Source organism: Phalaenopsis equestris, unplaced genomic scaffold, assembly GCF_001263595.1.
Source record: "Phalaenopsis equestris unplaced genomic scaffold, ASM126359v1 Scaffold209375, whole genome shotgun sequence".
NCBI lineage: Eukaryota > Viridiplantae > Streptophyta > Magnoliopsida > Asparagales > Orchidaceae > Phalaenopsis > Phalaenopsis equestris.
The window spans coordinates 706,397-731,267 of record NW_018228544.1 but is presented as its reverse complement, the minus strand read 5'-3'; the positions used below and the strand labels follow the sequence as shown (position 1 = coordinate 731,267).

The 24,871-nt window shown below is 37.3% G+C and overlaps 1 protein-coding gene across 2 annotated transcripts in view; it reads left to right on the top strand.

Annotated features, from left to right (window-relative positions):
* The window catches only part of LOC110036645 (B3 domain-containing protein Os05g0481400-like), a 34,162-nt gene extending 12,707 nt beyond the window's left edge, over nt 1-21,455 (top strand). Inside the window, exons 4-7 of one of the 2 annotated variants that reach the window (XM_020741141.1) lie at nt 5,216-5,253; nt 5,353-5,524; nt 5,633-5,839; nt 21,142-21,455. In XM_020741141.1, coding sequence (XP_020596800.1) covers nt 5,216-5,253; nt 5,353-5,524; nt 5,633-5,839; nt 21,142-21,285 — 561 coding nt within the window. In that variant the 3' untranslated portion in view covers nt 21,286-21,455. The remainder of the gene's footprint in view (nt 1-5,215; nt 5,254-5,352; nt 5,525-5,632; nt 5,840-21,141) is intronic. The other variant, XM_020741142.1, reaches the window with a different exon arrangement.
* Nucleotides 21,456-24,871: the final 3,416 nt, after the last annotated feature.

The following is a 24,871-nucleotide window of genomic DNA, read 5'->3' as shown; positions in this document are numbered from 1 at the left end:
ATTGAATCAAAACATCAAAATGGTTAAAAAAATGCTACCGATGTCTCTTGAGCTACCAGATGAGGAAAGGGTAGAAATTTTTCATACACTGGGGGGAAAATTAATATGAGGAAGTGCATGCACACACTCATTCTTTATATTACTAATAAATTACTATTATTATCATTTATAAATTAATAAATATATTTACAAACACACAAACAACACTATTTTTTAATTTTATTGTTATTAAAAAGAAAAAAAAAATAAAAGTGGCAGTTTTATTGGTCCCAAATTTTCAAAAACTAGATATGCTTCACGGTTGTTGTGTATAATAGTACAATGTTTAATGACAATGTCATAGCGCAATATGACATTTTTAAATTAAGAGAATAATTAAATTTTATAAAGCCCATAATCGTGTGCTGGCTCCCTTCTTTTGCAATTCCTTCATGCGATTTCCTAAGCTTGAGTGATTCCTATCTCCCTCTCAATTTCATAAGTCTTCTCTTCTTTCATTAACTCTCTCTCACAAACACACCCTTCCCCTAAAATCTTTTAATTCTTTTCTTCTCATAAGTAGGGTTTTAATAAAGCTAACTAGAGTCAAGTCTGTTTTTAATTGGACAGCTTGGTCGAATCATAAGGTTATGCTCATTCAATCTTGAATTGAGCTTTAACATATATGTGTCAAAGTTTTGAGAAAAATAGGTTGAATTCTGAATAAGCTCGATGTCTTTTCCCTGTGCTTTCATTCCATTAAATAATAATCTTACAATCTATTTTAGGTACAAAATAAAGTGCATAATCTATTTTAGGTAGCTTAATAATATATATTCCTAATCTAAATATTCAGCTACAAGGGAAATAAATCATAATAAAGACATTGAGAATAATTTAAATAAGGAAGCTCCTAATTATAAAAAAAACTCTTAATTTAGCTGCCTGATTTCCGTCCCTCCTGATTGACATTCCTCCTTAAAATCGATGCTGACTGATCAAGAAGCATCAATTTGCCAACAAAAAACTGATAACATTGTCAGAACAAAAAATTCTCAAGCAGTGAGTGTCGAAGCTGAAAGTACCGAAGTCTGAGAGTGCCGAATCCCGAGAGTGTCGAAGTCCGAGAGTGACGAAGCCCGAGAGTGACGAAGCCCAAGAGTGCCGAAGCCTCAGAGTGCCAAAGCCCTATGGTTTGTCGAAGCCGAAGCCATCGATCTAAGGAGTGTCGAAGCCGAAGTTTAAGCGAACGAAGCGAAGCGTAAGAAGAAGTCAAAGATTCCACAGAAACAACGATGGCTAGCAAAAGAGATCTGAAGAAATAATGAGACAAAGAAAAAATGAGCGATAATCATGGGAAAGAAATAGTTCCTCCCTTCCCGTCCTACAAGAAGGCCGACGGGAAGGGAGTCTTGATGGTACTCCAACAATTATCAGTGGTTAGGGGAAAAAATTGGCTCTGATATCATGTTAACGTTTTGAGAATAATAGACTGAATTCTGAATAGGCTCGATGTTTTTTCTCTATGCTTTTGCTTTTCATTAAATAATAATCTTACAATCTATTTTAGGTACAAAATAAAGTGCATAATCTATTTTAGGTAACTTAATAATATATATTCCTAATCTAAATATTCAGCTACAAAGGAAATAAATCATAATAAAGACATTGGAAATAATTTAAATAAGGAAGCTCTTAATTATAGAAAACTCCTAATTTAGCTGTCTGATTTCCGTGCTTCCTGATTGACAATATGTTCATACATGACTAGCTTAAATTTTTTAATGTTCATTCTTAATTTGTGCTTGGCTTGTTTATATTAATTGTACAAATAAAAAAATTCAAATGATAGCATAAATTTTTTATATAAAATTAAAATTTTGATTTGTACTTAATTTTTTATGTAAGGCTAGTAAATAATTCTGATTTTTTTATATATAATTATTAATAAATAATTTCGAAAATTTAAGTAAACAATCAATTGAATAATTTTTAAGTTAACATCTAGTTAGTTTATACCAAGTAAATAAAATATTATATAAGTTGTAAGTAAACTTTCTTACCATCAATAATATAAATAAGTGCTAACAAACTAATTCATTGAAAAACAATTGCATTAAATTTATATGTATATTGATATTAAATTATAATATATTAGTATAAAACATTTAACAAGTTGTTCATTGAATAATAAGAGAGTTTGTTCGTGAATGTTAATAAACATGTTAGGTTATGTTCAATTTTGGTTCTTTTAATCTTTGAGTTTTAAAAAAAAATTGAACTTGTTTATTTTATATTTTGAATAAACATGATCGAGTACTAATCGAGTCAAGTTCAAGTTGTTCAACAAGTGTGTTTGTTCATTTCATATTCTACTCATAAGCATGCCTTCATTGTGATAGTGAGTATAGAATAGTGGCCTCATCACCCTACAAGTCCTCTTACATGTTTTTCCTAACAAGAAAGAGAATTTAAATTCTTTCCCTTTTGTAAAAACAAAAAATGACCTTTTTGTATTTTCTTTATACAAGAAAGTCGAACAATGTCTAGGTTTTTTGTGCAGCACTTATATGCATTTTCTTAATGCAATAAAGAATAAAATATTGTTTGTGTCATTTTGTACACCTATTGACGCTTATTTTAGGCATGGTAGACAGACTTGCAAAATTCATGGAGTTGCTACCATATTCACCATAATTTATTTAAAAAGTCAAAATAAAAAATAATTTTTGGAGTGATGAAAAGCAATAAAAACTGAGAAGAATGGTAAAACATATTTAAAAGAATGATAAGCAAACACTTAAAATCAGCAGAGTCAAAAAATGTTCAAAGCGGGCGCACAAAATAGTTTTATAAAAATTCACTTAACCCTTTTCATCCAGATTTAGGATCAACATTGGTGGTTTTAAAACTTTTTTGGTTTGAACTTTTAATATAAAAAGATGAAATATATAATGATAAAAAATTTTTATATTCTTAAAATATTGCCTGATTACATTTTTATCAATCTCATCTAATATTTTTTTCTCAATATAAATGACTTGAAAATATTTATCCATTAATATCTAAATATATTTCATATTTGATTTTGTTTAATAGTTATAGCAGAAAATTTTTTTTAGCACTTGTTATAGTAATGTTATTGTAATGAGTAAAGTCAATGCTAATTTCAATAAATTCAATAAAAGGTGATATAAAGTAGCCTTTTTTATCTTAATATTTATTCTGCTAGACTTCCATAATATTTGGAGTGGTGAATCATAATGCGGAGCTCACTAGTTTCATAATAATGCAAATTTCTTGAGTGGCGAATCATAGCATACTCTTCATAGGGCCAAATATCTATTATTAGCTAAGATCAATTTCAAATAATTTTCTTAAATAAATGTCCACACACGTCTTACATGGTCTGTTTAGATGACAACCTATAGTTTAGATCAGGTTGAGTTGACTGCATTCTTTGATTAAGTAAATTAGAGTATATGATAACTTAGGATGACAAAATAAGAGGATTTTGATTAGGTTTGTTATCATTACCCTTATCATCCATTTAAGTTGATGACAATAAATTTTCTCAATCCTAAAACTAAACTATTGCTAGTATACGTCTGAAACTTAGCGTTTATCAATTAGCCTTGAACAAAGTTATCTCATCATCAAGAGATATAATTAATCATAGGAGCTTGTGATTAGAGAGTTTTATTTATGAAATATTATATTAATCTAACTTATTTTCAAATAAAATGAGTTAATTTTATAATTTTGTTAATAAAAATTACATGTAAAGGTTGATAGGATATAAATGATATAATATTACATAAAAAAATAAGTAAATTCTAATTTTTGAGCTGCAAAGCTAAGTAGTTACAGTTGCAGTGCTAAGGGTATTACCTCATAGAGTTGAAAATTTAGAATTAACAAAGAGCGCAACCGTGCGGTTCTACATAGTCCAAAAATAGAGAAGGCAACTTTGAGATGCTTGACCTGAGTGTCGTGGAGCTACATCTAGTTCTGGAGTCAAAGAACAAAGCGTCAAGGTGCCACGATTTGAACTAGTTCCGTTTTAAAACAATTTTCTAGGTTAATTTAGAAGTTATTGGGGAGTTATGAACCAGTGATTTAGCCGTGATTTAAGAGTGGTCTAAGGGACTTTTGAGAGTGTGTGAGTACACTTGTGTAAAAGTGAGAGTGAGAGCATTGGAGAGAGTATCAGGGAGAAATGAGAGAAGTAAGGAGAAGAGGTCTAAGGAACAAATGTCTATTAAAATCTAATACTCTATCTTTCCAAATTTTTTATAAGTTGTCATATTCTGGAATAATGCTCTCATGTTTGTGGTTTTCTTAGTAAAATCATGAACTAAATTTTGTAAAATCAGGAGTTCTGGTTTATTAATATTATTTCCCGTAAAATCTTGTGCTGTTTATACTGAATGATGAAAGTTTTTTCAATTTACTTTAGACTTAATTGCTTAAAATTTAGTGTGATCTATAGATATCGATGGAGTCATAGATGAAAAACTAGAAGCAAACTAACAATGTTTTTAGTATGATAGATATAAACATTGGAATTTTCAAACCATGAAAAAATTATTCTTAATGCAATCAACTTGCTAGTTCATATAGACGTATATTGTATTATAAATAATGACTGTATTTTCTAAATTATCGACTGAGATTAGGAAAGAAAAAAAAATATTTTTTTGATAATCAATAGATCTTAAATCAAGAAATTAGAGGAAACTAGTAAATGTAAATAATAAATTTAAGGTTGCTCTCTCCTATAGCTAAGTTTTATAGTCAAATCTTAAATTAATAGTTCTATAATTTTCTAAATTATTAAAGAGAAATTAGGATTATATTCTCAAAATTTTTAGTTATGATTCTCGTGAAATATTACTCTATTTATCTTGTATTACTTGCACGACGCGTCTAGTTATATATACTAGTTAATTCGTTCAGCTTCTGCCTATGGGAAATTTGATAGTATTTTATCTAAATTTTAATTTGCCATATGAAAATTTAACCCATAGGTTAAACTCCCTCAAAAGCGTCAGATGTCAATTTTTGGAGTGTAAAATTCTTTTTTTTTTTTTAATTTTAAAGGAATGCATTTATGTTTATGATTTTATGAGGACTTTAATTCATATTATAAAAGGACTGAAGTTTCTTGTTACCATGCGGGTCATGTTTACAATGAAGTAGAATACAATGATGAAGTTCTTAGATGTTCTTCCAGGTTGTGGACAACCTGATTAGACCACACGGTGGAAGGAGGTAATAATTATTAAAATGTTAGTTTCTTTTGTGGATATTATTCTTATTTTTCTATTCACGATATTTAGATTTTGTACACATTATTTATATTTTCTACAGAAGTTATAAGAGCGAATTCATTGGAAGAGAATATACGGGAAGAATTCCATCTTATGAAGAAAAAGTTCTGGCGCTAAAGAGAGCTGAGATGCTTCAAAGTCTATTGGCATCAAATCAACCATCATTTGTTAAAACAATGGTTCGATCGCATGTTTCTAGTTGTTTTTGGCTTGTAAGTTGGTCTTCTTTAGATAATAAAGAACCACTGCCTTCTAAACTAATTGACAAATCTCGAGAGAAATAATTGCAATTTTCTCCTCCTTTCTTTCCATTATTTGAGGGTCTTCCAACAAAGTTTTGCAAGGACCACCTGCCTCATGGTGTGATGACAATGGTATTAGAAGATGAAAAGGGTGAAGAGCATGAATCCATTTATATTGGGAAACGTACTGGCCTTAGTGGTGGGTGGAAAAGCTTTGCAGTGGATCACAATTTGGAAGATGGAGATGCATTAGTATTTAAGTTGATTAAATCAACGAGATTTAAGGTATTATTCATTTTCGATTGTTGCTTGAGATCCTTTTTTCATTCATTTTTTGTCTGGATTTTGATCATTTTGATCAAGGACATCTTAAAGTCTTAAATTTTCTACTATAAATTTTGGATGAGTTGTACGAGAAATATTTTGAAGATGAAAAATCACAATCATACGACTCTTAGGTAAATTTTCATCTCTTTGATGTGAACTCTGAGAATATAAAATCTCACTCCAAATAAAAAATTGAAGATTTTTAAAATATGAATTCTGAAGAAAAATAGTAAACAAATAACAAGCACCCAACATTCAAGATTTTGACTGCCAAAAGACACATTTCTTCAATTTAGTTTTTTAACTATGCAATACTGACTCAAAATGATCCTTCAAGGATTATAAATTGAGATCCATTTTGTAAAATTGAAGGACTAAACTATGATTATATTTAAATCACAATTCCTATGCTAGGGACCTTTTTGGATCAATTTTATATAGTTTAGGGACTAAACTAGAGACATTTGATACTTTTGGACTGAATTGGCGACATATGAATAATTAGAGAACTCTTATAAAGTTCAATATATGTATAAATTAGAGCAATGATAGAAACTTCCAAATTGGTCGCTTGCCGGTTTAAGGAAAAGCCTTCTCCCAGAATTTATCCTAACACTGGCACCGCACTTTAAAGAACTGACATCCGACCAACACAAATTGGAAAGAAAATATGTTAAGCAATTATTTGCCTTTGTGGCTCTATTTATTGCCTCAGAAGCTTCAACACTCAACTTTAGCTAAAACAGTAAGTTCAACTGAGGGAAAAATGACAAATTGGAGGGTTAAAGGCACAAAACTGCTGAAATATATTTGATACCGGAGGTAACCCAAACCACAACTCAGACACGATTAATGTTATTATTGAAAATTTAAAACAAGAGCACAATGACACTTTCTAACCGATGAGGACACAAAAGAAAACAACTAACATGAATACATAGACAATAAAACAAACAAAAATACAATAAAATGAAATAGTGATTGCATAAAGTAGATTAAGCTCGGTTTAGAAACATCCCTGGGTGGTGTTGGTAGGTGTCGGGCGGCTCGTTGGAAAGAACTGCAAAGGGGTCGGCGACAACTAAAGGGTTGCCGGATGAATCTTCAGTGCTTGAGTGCGGTGGACGGTCGGTTGCGGTTCTTTAGCGGAGGTAGGAGGGGTTTTGAAGGGTTTTACTGGTGTGGCAGGCTGTTGGGGAGAGGCGGGGAGGAGTGGCAGCCGACTGGAACAAGATTTGGAAGGCACAACAACTGGCTGGAAGAAGGTTTAGAAGACGCAACAGCTCACTGGAGGAGGGCTAGGTGGCACATCAACTTGCTGGAGAAGGCTGGGAAGGCGTGGCAACCAGCTGGAAGAAGAACGAGAGGCGTAACAACCCGCTGGACGGGGATTGGGTAGCGCGACAACCTGCTGGAGAAGGCTAGGAAGCCATGACAACCTGCTGGAGGAAGATCAGGGGGCGCAACAACTCGCTAGAGGAGGACTGGGTGGTGCAACAACTCCGGAGGAGGTTTGTCGGCACTGATGGAGGAAGCTTGGAGGGGTGTCGAACAGGTCGTTGGAGGATTGGGATGGACGGTAGTGATGAAGGGAGGTACCAGATGGATGGAGTAGAACGGGAATACACACCATCTTGGCCATATACAACCGAAGCACCACTACGCCGAAGGATACAACTTTGAACGAGGGAACACCAGGAAGAACACCTGAAATTAGAAAACAAACAACTGATTAGGGCTTTAGCAAAACACATATAAAAAGATAGGAAACTAGCAGCTATCAAAGGTAAGGTCTGAGAAAAGAAAGAGAGGAAATGGCAGGGAATTGAAGCAGTGTGATGCAACGACTAGGAGGAGGCATAAGGATAGGGTGCGGGAGGGGGAATCACGTGTTTTTAATAGGGTTGGATCGGTTTCGGTCCAGCAGGAGGGCTAGATCGGTTCTCTTATCATGCCCGGTCAACAAGCATGAGCAAGCAGCCCTGCGTCAATCCCTCAGGGTTGGGGGAGTTTCAACATCATTTGTCGAAGTTTCTGCTTTCTCGTAGTAAGGAGTGAGTGCAATAACTAATGTTGTAGAAATTTTGGTGACTCCTGGTGTCAATTTTGTATGTGTAGTCATTCAATTTTTTTTAAATGCAGAAAGGTATATCGACTTTGGGCTTGAGTTTGTTGTAAGCTCCTACAGGAAATTGTTTTTTCTTAAGTCATGTCCACACAAGGTCACCTTCTTGAAATGTCACATTTTTCTTAGATTTGTTTGCTTGTGATTGATATTTGTGGTTTTGCTTAGAATTTGCTTCCCCAACTTCCTTGCGAAGTCGATGAATTTGGTAAACACGTTCTGTTGTATTCTTGTTGAAATCTGCTAGGGGAAGAAGTGGAACCAACTCAAGGGGGTTCATCAAGTTGCGATCGTACATAATTTCAAATGGTGTATGTTATGTGGTCTGGCTTCTTGATCCATTGTAGGCAAGTTCGGCTTGAGTGAGAATGAGATTTCATTGTTTGATGTTTTTCCCAATGAAGCATTGAAGAAGATTCTCAAGACCTCTATTATAGACTTCGGTGTGCGTATCCATTTGAGGATGTGCTGCGAAACTAATTAGTGTTTAGTGCCTAACTTGCTTTAGAGGGTCCGCTAAAAGTGAATCAAGAATTCAACTTACTGATCAGAAGTAACGGTCCTGGGAATGCCGTGAAGCCGAACGATCTCGCGAAAATATAAATCGTCAATATGAGATGCATCTAATGTCCGAAGGTTGGCGACGAAATGTGCCATCTTTGAAAAACGATCGACTACGACAATGATAAGAGTTCTTATTCCTTTGTATGTGTGGCAATCCTATGACAAAGTTCATGCCGACATCAACCCAAGGTGCTTCAGGGACTGGTAAGGGTGTATATAATTCTATTTTTCTGCTGTCTATTGGCGATGTGACAATTCTTACATTGTCGAACATGTCGCTCCATTTCCTGTGTCAAACGGGGCCAAAAAAATGTTCTCTCACGAGTGCAAGAGTTTTATTTTTGCCAAAATGATCGGCCAATCCGCTACTGTGGTTCATCTGGATGATAACTTCGCATAGTGACATGTTCGTAGACTGTGCTTGTTTATTGTTTTTACTGTGTTATATATATTTATTATATTTTTGGAAGGTATTTTGGATAAAATGAAGGTAACAAGTGTAAGGAACAAGTCAGGAATAAAAAGAAGGAAAAAGTAATAGTGTGGTGTTCTGGGGCCTAGGCGTTATGACCTGACGCCTAAGCACCAGAACCAGTCCCTTGGAGTGAACAAACAATGAACTTGGAAACCCGAAGCACTGGAATTGGAGCGTTGGAGCCCTGCCTTGCAGTGCCCAGGTGCACGAATTGAGAAAGATTTTTCGAGAGCTTGGAAACCAAGGATTCTTGTAGCTAGGGCGCCAGAAGTACAGCGCCTAGTCGCCTCGACACTAGCGCCTAGGTGCTGTAGAAGAACAAATTGTAGCGCTCCGGCGCCATATATGGGCACCCCAGTGCCAGAACCCAAATGTTGGCGGTTTGGGCATTTCAAACTCTAGTTCGCTTGGAGTAGATATAAATAGGAAGGAAACGAAAATGTGGGGGCTTTTTACTATTTTTCTTCTGTCAATTCTAGAAGGAGAATTCTGGAGGAGAAAACCACACAACTTGCAAAGAGACTAAGAAAGCAGAAAAGAGAGTGTTTGTGAGGATTGAGAGAGTTTATTGCTTGCTATTGGAGACATCTTTATCCCACTTTAATGTGAAGGATATAAGTCTAACTAAGTTGTATTTTCTTCAGGATTTCTTTGTAAAAACTTGCTTTTGATATTTATTCATAATAGTAAGTTTGTGTTAATGAAAGTTGTTATGAATAGTAAGTAGTTTACTTAATTCTTTTTTTAGTTATGATTGTGATTGGATAAGACTAAGAGTTTGAGATTGCTTGATTGGATTTGATTTTTATTATGCTGAGTTAATTTGTGAACTTAATTTACCTTTTGCATGGTCAATGGATTGTTAAAACCTTTCGTGATTATTGAAATTCGGAAGGATTCTGTATAGAACAAAAAAGTTAACCGCTTAAATTCATTGAAATACGGATATGACCAATGAGTTTAAGTAATATTTTGGGGGATATTTTCTTTTGGGCGGATCAAGAGTTTTAGGGAATTAAGGTTGAGACTGCTAATCTTCCTTATCTTACCGGAAGGGGATAAAGAAGAATTTTTCTTCTGATGGACACTATTTTTGAATCTACTCCTTAGTTTTATTCATCACTTGATTAATTAAAGAGGGAAATCTTTAGCACTTGAATTTTCTACAAAAATCTTTTGCTTATTGGGATAGAATTGCTTTTTAAATTTAGGACAGATAAACAATTGAATTAGTAAATCAAACTTTTCAGGCATAGGTTGAAAATAATTGGTTATAACTTTTCCTTCATTGAGTTTTCCTCGTTCTCTGTGGGATCGACAACTAGGCTCAAACCCGGTACTATTGATACACAACGTATACTTGCACGAGCAACCCATGCTATGCAACACCTAGTGCGTGTCACGTAGTGAGAATCAGGGAACGCATAATTTGTTATGGTGAAACATGTAGTCGTTTATTTTATAGAACTGTCCGTGAGGTTTCTCCCTACATTGTTTTTATATTTCTTGGAAGTCCTCATTTGTCTGGTATAAGTCTTTTATAACTTCAAAGCCTACGACGTGCGTCTGCAAGGATGTGATTAGGAGGTAACAACGGCTCAGAGCGTCTGCGACGCGGTTTTGATTTCCAAATTTGTGTTTGAGTACGAACTAGAAGAGCGCTAAGAATTTTACTTAGATAGCGTGGCGCCCTTCAGTTTATTTTGACTGTTTAAAAATTTTAGAGCTTCATGATCCATGAAGTGGCTGAACTCAGTGGTGAGTAGGTAATGACTTCAGTGTTTAAGAGCTCTAACAATAACAGAAAATTCTTTGTCGTAGATGGAGTATTTTCGTTGAGTCTCATTTAGTTTTTTGTTGGAAATAGGCAATGGGGCTAACACCTTGACTTAGTACATCGTCAATGCCTACGCCAAAAGCTTCACACTCAACCTTGAATGGTTGGTTGAAATCAGGTAAGGCAATAACTGGGCTTGAGTGACATTTTTCTTCAGTATGTCAGAGCTGGTTTGGGCTGTGGCTGTCAATATGAATTTTTTTCGTTTCAACAACTCAGTGAGAGGGGCAGTGATAGTGTCGAAGTTGCGAACATATCTTCGGTAGGAGGCTAAACCCAAAAATTATCAAAGCTCGGTGAAAGATTGCGGTGTTCAGCTTGCGATTGCCTTGATTTTTTATGGGTCCATTTGTATCCTCGGGCTAGACACAATGTAACACAAAAAAAAGACTTGGTTTGTGAGGAAATGACATTCCTTGGGGTGGGCGTACTATTTTTAGGATCGTAAGACCTCGAATCACGCCTGTAGGTGCTACAGGTGATCATCTTCGGATTTACTATAAACCAAGATATCATCGAAGTAGACCACGATAAATTTCTCAATATCAAGTTGGAAGACTTGATTCAGTAGGTGCGTGAAGGTGTTGGGCGTGTTGGACAAGCCGAAATGCATGACTATCCATTCATAAAGGCCATCTCATGTCTTGAAGGGCTCTTTCACTCGTCTCTCAACAGCATTCTGATCTATGCTAACCACTTCGTAGGTCAATTTTTGAGAAGACAGTGACACTGTACAATTGATCTAAGAGATCGTCGAGCCATGGTATGAGAAAGCGATATTTGACTATAATTTTGTTGATGACATGACTATCAATGCACATCCGTCAGGAGCCATCTTTCTTGGGCACGATGAGGGCGGGGACAACATATGGACTGATGATTTCACGTATTAATCTTCTCTTAACAAGATCTTTTACCTCATGTTGGAGTTTCTCGTATCTCTTACCTCACGTTGGAGTTCCTCGTACTTTACGGGCCTGTTGGTACTATTTTTGGGTGTGGAGTTGCCTGTAAGAGGTTGTCGCCCGCCAGAATCGAAATCCCGTCGCCCGCTTCGGAAAAACGCTTTAATTTACATATAGATTTAAGTTTAGAAAAATATGAAATCAAACAGACCCCATAATTTTGCATAGTTTAAATGAAAGAGCGATGTACCTCAAACTCTGTATCTATCCCGAAGGATAAACACAAGACTTGAGGGTGAGACTCTATCAAATAAACTAAGAAATATATGATGTTCTTTTGGTCTGCGAAATCATTTTATTTGTCAACAATTTCCCATATTTAGTATGAAAAATTAAATAGGATTTATATTAAGCTGGGTTCGGAAAAATTTTCTATAAGGGCAAGCTCCTATAAGTAATTACATCTTAGATGACCGTTAGATAACCGAAGTCACCTAAGAAAACTCTCGATAAAAATCAGGGAATATTATCTTTAAAGATGTCAAAAGGATATTAAAGGATATTAATTTTCAACGAAATCAGACAAAGATGTGTGAAAGGGGAATGGTTCAAACTTGGAACATTTATTGTGGAATTTAAATGAGAAAGAACTAGGGGATGTCACAGATCCGAAGAAGAACCTCGGTGACTTCCCAGTCTAACCTATGGTTTTGCTTCAGTTTTGAGGAGAAATTATTTAAGTGTTTCATTTTGCAAATTTTATTTATTTAGGGGTTACATTTGTGTGAAACAATCACACAAATAACCTGGAAGATGTGAGAGTTTAAGTTGTGACGAACGACAACCTCAGAATCCTAAGACAAGTTAGGGCTTATATTGTATAGCAGAGTTATACAAAGGCCTAAAGATGAATTGAGGATTTATGTTGCATAAGCAAACAACCTCGAAGTCCTATGACTTTGTTGTTTAATTCTAAAGAAGAAGATTGGTTTACTTGGGGAAGACAGGTTTTACTGTTGAAGATGGTCGTGTTGCCCACCATGCTAACTCCAAGCTCTCCATCGTAGCACCTTCGAGTTCGATGTTAGTTTTAAGTGTACATGCATTTGTTGAGTCAACGATCTGTTGCCGAGTACCACCTATAAAACCAATTACTGTCTGCCTATTCTAAGCTATAGTGTGTAAAAGAAACAGTAGCAGATATAACAAAGTAAAGCAGTGACATTACAGTATGTATAGAAGCGGTAGAGCATGCAGGACAAGAAAGCAATACAGTGTAATAGTGACGTGTGCTGTAAAGTAAAACACTGTAAATGTAAAACAAACCTGTATAGCTGAGAGACCCGCTGGTTCTTTAAGTTTAATTGATGTAGCAGTTATGAGTAGAGCAGTAGAATTTAAGGAAACGATCTAGCATGCATTATATAGGCAAAAGTGAGGAACAAAGGAAACGTCGCCTGAAAAACTCAAGAAAAATCGACAAATAATTCATGACGGAAAACTCAAGAAAATCTACGAATAATAATTTAAATAAAGCTACCAAAACTTCGGGAAAATCCCGGAGAAAAGACCACGAGTGCTCTGTCCAAAAATTCTAATAAAACATACAAAAAATCCGAAAAGAGGGGAACGCAAGCACTCGGGTCGGGGCTAGACTCAAATATATATTTGTACTCGAGGGTCGTCAAAGGCTTATCGGTCACCCGGATGTATAAAACCTGCCACACAACTGGAATTGTGTCTTACTAAACCTAATTTAGGAGGGTATTCCTTAGCCTGAAACGGGTAATCAACAGGTGGGCAACCAGAGTTAAAATGTATTTAAAATTTTTATTTTTAGCATGCACATAAATTTCGGGCATACAAAAGAAAGTTGTATCAATTTTGTGAATGAAAAAATATATATTTTTTATTATGTCTGTTTTTATCAATTTTGAAAAGTGTAGTTGTCCACGAGTCGATCACGCCGCCGGACGTAAGACCGCCAACAACCTAAGAAGGTACGGGTCCCCCGTTAGTCTTATGTTGGTGAATGATACTTTCATCCTGCAGTTCATCGGGTCCCAAAATTGAGTCCTGGTGCTGTAGGATGAGATATCATTATACTCTATCACTGGTGTACCTTTGTCATCATCGTCCTAAGCCCCAAAACAAAACCGACCTACTTGCAACCTTGCTTGATGGTTTCACATATTGCAAAAGACTATACATGTGCACTTATGTATCAGACATAAGAACTGAAAACCGAACCAAGAAACAAGGAAAAAAAGAATAAAAATGGAGATGAGAGAGAGGAAGAATTGATCCACCTAAAGCATCGAAAAGGCGGAGGATGAATCGGTTCTCAAAACTCATGACGAAAAGACCTGAAAAAGAAGGCTCTAAGATCCTTGAATCAATCCGAAAGGATATTACTTTTTCACATTTTATAAGTGGATCAACCCAAGAAGGGTATCCTTTCCAATTGTTATTTCGATTCAAATCGAAACGGGCCCGAAAGCTAAGGTGAGAACTATACTCATGGCTCCCCCCCCCTCATTACGCACTCACACCCAAACCTATACTCAAGTAACATCTCAACTTCGATGTCAAACTCCCAAAACATCCTTTATGAATTCAATTTATATCAACCATGTGCTTTCCCAAAATGAATTTTCAAAGTCCTCCAAACTTCACAATTTGAACAAAAGGGAAATAACCTCGGGATGACAGCCTCTTATACTTCCAAAATCATGCCAACATTAAAGCCATTCAATTCCAGACTTAATGAAAAGCTTCTTATATCAAATAAATATAAAACCTTCCAATAAAGCAACATAAATGCTCACGGCCGGGGTCAATAGTGAAGGGAACAACCACCAAGGCTCTCGGCCAAGGCCACCAACATAACAAGAGGCTCACGGCTAAGGCAGTAAACGGGGCCCAGAAAAGAGGCTCACGGCTAAGGCAACCCAAGACACAAGAGAGTGAAAAATATGATTATAATTTTTTTTTTTTTTGGGATGACAAATTTGGTTAACCAACAACATCCAAGCCACTCAGACTCAACAAGGAGAGCCAGACCATTCCAGGCAACCCCTCAATAGGCTCACGGGTAGGAATAGGAAAAGCACAGGACAGCCGCCCAACAAGCCTCTCGAATAAGGACAACACAAAGCACAAGCCAGACCCTAGGGTAAGGGTCTAAAATGAGCTAAACCGAACCCCCAACTAAGGCCCAAAACAAACCCCTCAAGGCTAACAAGTAAAGCTCAAATAATTAAGACAAAATCTCAACCAAGAACTCAACCTCCAACCCTTCCAAGGTGAAAACCGAGCCCCCATAGAGACCAAACCAAAACTTTATAGGCTAACAAATGCAACTTATGATAGTAAATCCAAACCCGACCACTTTTAAGCAAACCGAAAACCAGCAGGGGCCAAAACGAGACTCTCAAAGCTAGTAAAGGAGCTTCAAGGCCTCAAAGAAAATCAGGACCCAAGCTTCAACAAAAATTGACATCCCATGCTCCTGAAATGAAAACCGAGCACCAATAAAGACCCAAAACCGAGCCACAACAAAAATCCAAAACCCGTGCCATCCAAGGGTTAAAGAACACTAATATGCCCTTAAAACATCAAAATATGGAGCCAAAATATGTTTTAAACTATAACAGTAGCATGGAAAATACTTTAGGCCACCAATATAATTGTTCTAAGAGTGAGTCAATCTCCCTCAAACATCTAAGCATGAAAGCTGTCCCCCCCCTTTCGAGGAGCCAAACTAAACTATCAAAACAAGATATAAGACATTTCCAAATTAAATAAATTTTCTCATAACATGTATTTCGAGCAAGGAAAAGCTACAGGGAACCAAAACCGTATGAAGTTTTCCAATACTTCATGCTAAGCAAGAGTGATAAAAAGTCTCATAGTGTATCCCAACATGTATTCCAAAGGAGCATGTGTTATCTCAGAGCCCATATTCGTCACATTTCCAATTACTTCAAATAAAAAGAAAAGAGAGAAGCTAATAACATGCCACATTCTCACTATCCTAAGCAAATAACCACGTCCAACCCCTAAAACATATCTGTCATTCTATTTTCACATGCTCAAGTAATAAACACCTCCAAATATAGGCACAATAATAAACTAGCATGTTGTACCATTCAACAGAGCCATCTCAGTGGCTCGGCAGAGAGAAAAACCGAAAGGAAGCCTGGCTCAAGGGAGAGGAAGAAGTACCTCTTCAATGCAGAACCAAAGTAAAAGTTTCAGAAAAATACTTCGCAGCCTAAAATCCTCTCCAACAGTAAGAGGGAACCGACCCAAGTACCAGGAACCAAAGAAAAATGTGAGAAATAAATTTGGCAGAGTTTTCCCTCCTTCAGAAACTTTTTTCTCGCTTCCTAAAATGCATTAAGTAAAGCTTAATATAGACGGGAGACAGGGAAGGAGCGATCTAAAGCTCGTAAACGGCTCGAGGAAACGAGCTGAGCAGGCACCCCATGCGGGTGGCTTGAGAGAGGCAGAGGATGAGATCCTCGCAGAGGATATGATTCGATAAGGAATGGGGAGCCTGCGCTGGGCTCGAGCATGCGAGCGGGACGAGCAGAGGAGCGCGGGGATTCAAAGGGACGCACGAGAGACATGCCAAGCGAGCGAGAGAATTAGGGCTAAGGCTCGCGGGTCTCAGAGGGATTAGGGAGAGGGATATATTAGATATAAAACACTAATAATAATAATAATAATAATAACAATAATATTGTTATTATTATTATTATAATACTCATTTTATTCATTTCCTCCCAGGCACGTCGTCGCAGTGAAATGAACGTCTCCCCCCAGGCAAAATCGACGTTCTGGACGCGTCGACGCAGTCCGTTTTGCCATCCGAAGTCGTTTAGGCAACCTCGTCAACGAGCAGCTCAAAAACGCGTCGTGACCCGATTCCCGTCAAAATCTTAGTTCGAGCTCAATTAATCAGAACGGGGCGGGTGGTTTTCACGAAGTGTTTGGAAAAAGGTTCGGAATAATTTTGATTTGATTTGGGGGTTATAAATGAGGTGAAAGTGAGTAATAGTGAGTATAAGTGAGTGAACAACTCCAGACCAACATCCGGGGTCAACCCTAAGGTCAAGTAGTTCTATAGGAACTCATCTCGAGCTACTATATATTGACCCCACCTACTAAGTGCTAGAGGTTAAAACCAATATTGGGAACCCCAAGTTGAGCAAGAGGAGTTTATAATTTCTAAATGTGAGGGTTCCTCTTCTAGTTTTCTAGGAATAATCAACAAGAAAGTCATATGGCTAGATTTTAGGCTATCAAAGAGGAGACACTAGACCTCAACCAAAAGTGAGGTCAACAGGGTCGTAATCGGTATATGAGTTTATTTGGTAAAACTGATCTTGGTATAAGGTCGATGAAATGTTGGATGTTTCGTAGTGGAGGTAATCCGTCTGGAAGATTTTCGGTCATGACATCTTGGAAATTGTGCAGGAGTGGTTTAAGCTGTATGGGTGTCTCATTATTCATGTCGGTATCTTCTAAGAGAGCCAGAGTAGTGCTATCTTCTCATCACAAACTGATTGTAAGAAGGTGACCAGTGAGATTAATGTAACTTCATTGTTGATGGTGGCCCGCACATCTTTTACAGGCAATAAGATGATGTGTTTTCCATCCTTCTTAAATGTGTAGATGTTATTGAAGCTGTCGTGCTGCATTTTTTGGTTGAATTGCCATGGTCTCCCCAGAAGAATGTGACATGCGTCCATTGGGACTACATTGCACCAAACTTGCTCTTATAGTCGATTGTCGATAGAGAATTGAACTAAGCATTGTTGATCGACACAAGTCGTTCCCTTTTTGAGCCTGGTGAGAGAGTAGGATCGTGGATGTTTTTTTTTTGTGGCTAAGCCTAACTGCTTGACCATTATGGTGGATACGACGTTTTTGCAACTACTGTCATTGATGATTAAACTACAGAGTTTGCCTTTGACCGTGCATGTAGTACAAAAGATGTGTTGTATCCCTCTTTCGAGTTCTGATTGGAGGGCCCTTCGTATGGCCAATAGCTCAGAGGGGAAGTGCTTCTTCTGAACCATCCTTAGATTGATCTTCATCAATTTTTATGACTTCTTCGACGACGCCTTCTTCAGCAAAAGAGACAACACAGGTGGTGGGGCAATTGGCAGCGCTGTGGCCGTACCTGTGGCACCGGAAATTATTTCGTGCCGGAACTATCCCAGAAAAACTTCCCCTTTCGGGTTTCCTGCCAGTCGGGGTTTTTGTGTTTCCTGGTAGTGACTTGCCAGCTTCTGACGTGGGCATGCGTATAGATAAGCATGTGTTGAGGTGATGGTTTGAATGTCAAATGTTGTCGAAAGGAGTTGTAAAACTTTGCTTGCTTCTGCTATCGTTCTACATTTAACGCGAGAGTCTGGTCATCGTTTAGTATCCAACATGACTTGAGTTGTTTAATGTTGCCAATGGCGGTTTTAAACCTTCGAGATAGCGGCGATTATGTTTTTTTGCCCAACCAGGGCACTTCTTATGTAGATGATTGAATTATGCTATGAATTCCTTGACTGACAGGTCACGCTACTGCAAGCTGTGGAGCCGGAGGAACATATTCTGGTGATAGTGCAATAACATGTGTTTTTTTTTGCATTGCCTTCTTCCATTTAGGCCACTTAGTGATTTTGTTGTTCCCGTCGCGTTGTCGTTGTTGTTGCAAGTTGTCCCATTATAACGATGTGTTTTTCTTTAGTTTAATAGCGACAAGCTTAACGCATTTGACCTCGGGTACCTCCTTGTAATCAAAGATGCGCTCTATCACTTGCAACCAGTTGATGAAGTCGTCGGAGTCCTTGCTTCCGTCGAATTCTGATAAGTCTGCTTTGATACTGAAATCCCGATGGGTGCGGAATGTGGGCTCCTCGCATAGTATCCTGTAATAGTGAATGTCAAATCGGCATGGACAATATTCGCTATCGCTAACGTCATCGCGGTGAAATGGATTTAGGTTGGCGTTGCGGTTTCCTCTTCAACTCTCGATGTTACGGTCGAGAGTAATGTTGCCTTGAGTCCCGCCGTCCATCTCCGCCAATCATTGTTTTAAGCATGAATCTTTCGTTGAAATTCTTCTCGGGTTGGGTCCGACTTGTATCAACGTGGCAGCATGATTGGAAGTGTGGGATGGAAGCAGGAAAAGACGAGAAGATGGGGCAACAAAAGGAAGAGGAAAAGAAAAGGGGGAGGGGCAATTTTCGGTGGCTTGGGAAGGGGCGGATGCTAGGGAACCTTAGGTTGGGATAAGTTTTTGACTAGCTGTAATACGAAATGATACCGGAGGTAACCCAAACCACGACTCAGACACGACTAATTTTATTGCTGAAATTTTAAAAAATGAGCACGACACTTCCTAACCAACGAGAACACAAAATAAAACAGCAAACATGAATACATAGACAATAAAACAACACACAAACAAATAAATAGTAAAACAAAATAGTAATTGCCGAAAGTAGATTAAGCACGGTTTAGAAACAGTCCTGGGATGTGTTGGTAGGTGTCAGGCGGCCTGCTGGAAGGGACTGTGGAGGGGTTGACAACGATTAGAGGGGCATCAGATGAATCTTCAATTTTGGAGTGCCGCGGAGGGCCTGGTGCGGATGGTCAGTGGAGGTAGGAGGGGCGTTGCAGTGTTCTAAAGGTGCGGCAGCCTGCTGGGGAGAGGCGCAGAGGCGTGGCAGTTGGGTGGAAGATGATTCCGAAGGTGCAGCAGCCTGCTGGAGGAGGCCTGGGTGGTGTGGCAACATGTTGGAAAAGGCTGGGAAGGCGTGACAAAGCAGGAGGATTGGACTGATTCTCTTGTCACGCTTCATCAACGGGCAAGAGAGAGCAGCCCCGCGATATATATATATATAGAAACAGTAGTTTGAAAAAACTATAATGCTGAACTCATCAAATTCCAATGCTACCATCTTTGAATGATTTCAAGAGACTAGTTTTTTTCACCAATCAATGTGTAGTCAGTATTTTAGATGAGATTTTTTCTCTAACTTTCTGGTTTTTTCACCACTCCTTGTGTAGTCACTATTTTGGATGAGATATGTTCTCCATCTTTCTGGTGGTGAAAAATAATGACTAAAGTTTAAATAGGAGCTTTTCTCATGATCATACCCTTCTATCATTTTCTCTTTTCTCTATTTTTTATTATAAAGCATAAGAAAGCAACCCCATTCAATTCATGCGAAAATAAATAGTACTAATTAGATATTTTGTACTATTAAAAAAGGTAATATTTTATTTTTCATACCAAACCTTTTTAAAGGAAAGATCCATATCACATATATTTTATAAACTGTAATATGACGGGAGGTAAATTGAAAGTATTGCATGATACTTGCAGTAGATTATTAGAGCCAGGAAGCTAATATAGGTAAGGTGGGCATAAAGTCAATAACAAATTGATTTTACATAGAGAGCTAGTGATATTTCCTTTAAACAAGGGCTTAGATTAAACTTAAACCTGTTACTTCACTTAAGAGATGAGGCATATATTGTTTGAGTTAAAGCTTTTTTGCAATATTAATTATCCAATCTCGAGTTGAAACCAAAACCTTTTCATAAATGACATTATATTTATATTTCTTGTTATTTGTAAATAACTAAATATGCCCATGCATCTTATGGCCGAAAAGAATGGCATTGTAACTTAGGTAGGAGTCTGACTTTAGCATATCAAGTCCTGTACTTCTATGCTCATCAATATTTCATCGTCATGAATATAATGAATGAATTACCAATTGTGAATCTAGTGTGCTTATGCTTTGTGCTTTTTAAATGACTTGGTAATGATAAGGGCATTTTTATAAATGCCGCTCAATTCCAAAATATTTATATGTCTAACACCTAAACTTTACTTTCTACATTTGTACCAAACTATTCTTTCATATCACATAAAAGCATACTACCATTTTAACTTTTAAAAAGAGATACAACTTTTCATACATAGGTAAGGTGGCATTTATGTAAAAGTTGGAAGTTTAGGGGTTATATATTTAAATACATAGAAAATTTAGTGGTATTTATGTAATGCTCTTTTTTTTTTTTTATATTCTTTATGTAAAGCTTCCTTTTTTTTATATTCTTTCTTTCTCGAATATCCTCGTACTTAAACTCATGAATTCAGAACAGGAATGCACTTCTAATTTTTTACAGCATGCATGGTCTCTGAACAATTTAAAACTTTATTTTGGACCTGTACAATGCTATACCAAGCCAATCTATTATAATGGATAAAAATATCTTAGGAAAAAGATCCAGGAAAGCTTTTGTTTATACAAATTTTTATTTATTTTGTAGATATATATTGTAAAGGCTATTGGGGGATCTTCTGAAGCAAATGATAGTAATCTCCTTTCGAAACAAGTTGCAGAACATGAATCAACAGAGCTAGAGAGAAATGTTAGGAAGAGAAAGAAAAGCAGAACAAGACCTTCTAACTGAATTTTTTTTTTTAAATTTATTTCTGTAAGTTGAGTAATTAAAACATAGAGATGCTGCTTTAGGCATCAATTACAATACTGTTTTTCTCAGGACTTCAAGCTTAGAGACATGATATGAGACTAAAGCCATTTTGAGGAGCAATCTTTAAGCTTGATAAGCTTTAGCTTTAATATGCCGCATTGCTTAGAGGATATTTGATCTTCTTGTTGTCTTCTTCCTTCACAGGAAATCATTTCTATTTTATTTTTCCTTTGAACAACAAGATAGTTCTCACTTTCGACGCATTTGGGATGATTTTATTTGTGGATTTTTGTTAAGTTTGTATTTTTCTATGAATTTTTGGTATTTTACAGTTTTGTTTTTTTTAAATGAAAACGAGTTTCTTAAAAGTATTGCTAAATGTGTTGGACAGAGTTTTTTATACAACAGTATTCAAAAATTCTATTTTTTTCATGACAGCTGCTGCACTTCCCAAGTGGGTCCTCTCTACTGTTTTTGCACTGGAATGGGCTTTGGTTTAAATTAATCTGATGTTGCAATCTTTTTTCAGCTACTAAATATTTATACATCAAATTGTATTACTTTCTGTCTAGTAGAGTAATTAAAATTATTACAATTACATACCAAATTAAATTGTAGGATCACCATCTTGACAATCAGTGAAGCAGAACTGGCAATTCAGTCCCTAACAGTCTTGTACTAGAAATTATTATGAATTCCCTTGACATCAATTAATCAATCCTTAGTCTTAGCTAATAAATAGCTGCCATACCAGTGGAAATTGGTTGGGAAAATCAATCCTCTCATCATCCCCAGAACGCTGCCACTCATCCTATGCCTTCCCCTAGACTTAGTAGACAGCCGAATCCTGACTTTCATGAAGCTTCAATGATCTCCACGATGTGAATTCAATCTCATTCACATAACTCATTAGAGGGAGGATTTGTTGTGAAAAATGACGGCAATAAAGCGAAAAATGGAACGAGAAAAATTACACGCAGAAAGGAAACACAAGGGCGACACACAAATTTACGTGGTTCGACAAATTTGCCTACGTCCACGGAGCTGTAGAGGATTTTATTACTTCGATGAATTACACCGTCGAATGCCTCGACGTTTACCAGAAAATCTCTATTTTTTTCTCTCCCTTCCTCTCTCTCTCTCTCTCTCTCTCTCTCTTCTCTTTCTCTTGGCTCTCAAGATGACTTGGCTTGGCCTTGTTTGACTTGTATTTTCTTTAAACCAAAAGAGACTATTTATAGAAACCATAAGAGCGGTAGGTGGGAGATAGGTGAGCGGTAAGTGGGATGTGGTAGGTGAGCTGTAGATGGGTGTGGTAGGTGAGCGGTAAGTAGGATACTTAATTAGGAAGCTAATTAAATTCTGTGGATCGGGTCTCCACATTACCCAACAATTCTCCCACTTGGAGACTGGGACACTGGCTGCATCATCAACTGGTTGCATCATCAACTAGTTGTACCGATCTTTTCCTCAAACATAATATCCTCCACCTCTGCAACTAAAAACCCTTGTCTTCATGCCGGAAGACCAGCTGAAGTCGAGCACAACTTCAGTTTCTCACGAGTAACACCTCGTCGACGTATCACCATCAACGTAGCCTTGTACCGGCAAGCTCTTTCCTGGGTTATTCATGTATCTGCTTACAATTCCACTGCATGAGCAATGTCATGCTTCTGTTGAAAGTCCTTTTCAACAAGTCCAGCATTGTAGCTCTTACTGCCATCAAACGCAGTCTTCATCTGGTACACCCACTTGTTGTGCAATGTCTTCTTCCTTGTTGGAAGTTCTGCCAGCTCCCAAGTCTGATTCCTTAACAGAGAATCTGTTTCCTCTTTCTTGGCTAGCTCCCACTTGCTCAAATTCTCATATTGCAAGATTTCTTCATAGCTTTGTGGTTCTCCACCACTTGTCTGTACAATGTCCGGTTTTCCTGCCTTTGACGCTCTACCACTTTTCAGGAAATTGACATTTTTCTGCTTCCCCATAATGCACCTCTGATCTGACTCATGTGTCCTCGCCTGAGTAAACCTGTAGTCATATATAGTTTGTTTTCTTACTCCGAGCCAGTACTAATGCTCCTTTGGTAACCTTCCAGGTGTTATCTGAGAACACTAACGAGTGACCACCCTCATTGAGCTGCCCAACATAGATGAGGTTTTTCTTCAACTCAGGAATGTGTCTGACCTTTTGCAAAGTCCATTTACTCTTGTTAGGGAGTGCAATATCAACGTCTCACATCCTCACCACGTCCAGAGCTTTTCCATCAGCCATATATACTTTCCCAAAGTTACCTGCAACATAATTTCACATTAACTCCCAACGGGAAGATGTATGGAAGGAAACCCTTGAATCCAGTATCCAGTCATCAACAGAACTGTAAACTGCCAGAAAAAGTGCATATTGTATTTCTTCAGTTACAACATTAGCGCCATCATTCTCCTTCTTCTTAGGATTCCTGCAGTTCGTTTTTGTATGGTCAGTCTTACCACAATTCCAGCAGGTTGCCTGCTGACCTGACTTTGATTTTGATCTTCCACGGTTTGAGTTTTTGTCTTGTGATCTCCCTCTGGAATCAACAATCAGTGTCGAAATCAAACCCGAGGTTTCGCCAGAATCTTTCCTGCGCACCTCCTCAAGCAAAATCAAATCACGAATATCATCATATTTCAGCTTAGATTTACCTGCAGAACTGCTAACTGCCATCATCATGGCTTCTCAGCTATTTGACAATGATGCCAACAATATCAGCGCACGTATCTCATCATCAAAATCAATTTCAACTGACGACAACTGATTTGTGATAGTGTTGAAATCATTCAGGTGTTGAGCAACAAACAATCCTTCCGCCATCTTCATGTTGAATAATTTTTTCATCAGATGCACCTTATTATTCGCTGATGACTTTTCATACATATCTGATAAAGCCGACATGAGACCTGAAGTAGTCCTCTCCTTGATGACGTTGTGGGTGACCGATCTCGACAGGGTTAATGGTATAACCCCCATAACCTGTCAATCCAACAAATTCCATTCTGCCTCGTCCATCTTTTCTGGTTGCTTTTCCAGTAACGGAAGATGAAGTTTCTTCCCATAGAGGTAGTCATCTATCTGCATCCTCCAGTAAGCAAAATCTGTGCCATTGAACTTCTCGATCCCCGAAGTCATCACTTCATCTCCGCCCATCGTTATTCCTTAGATTCAAACCCAAGGCTTTGATACCAGTTGTTGTGAAAAACGACAACAATAAAGCGAAAAATGTAACGAGAAAAATTGCACGTAAAAAAACATCAGAGGGACACACAAATTTACGTGTGTCGGGACTATTTTTGGTGTGGGGTTTGCCCGTAAGAAGCTATCGGTCATCGGAATTGAAATCCCGTTGCCCGCTTCAGAAGGACATTTTAAAAAATTTTAATTTTGAAAAAGATGAAGTCAAACTGACCCCATAATTTTCATAGTTTAGATGAAAGAGCGTTTTACCTCAAATCCTGTATCTATCCCGAAGGACGAACACAAGAATTGAGGGTGAGGCTCGATCAAATAAACTAGAGAAAGTTATGACATC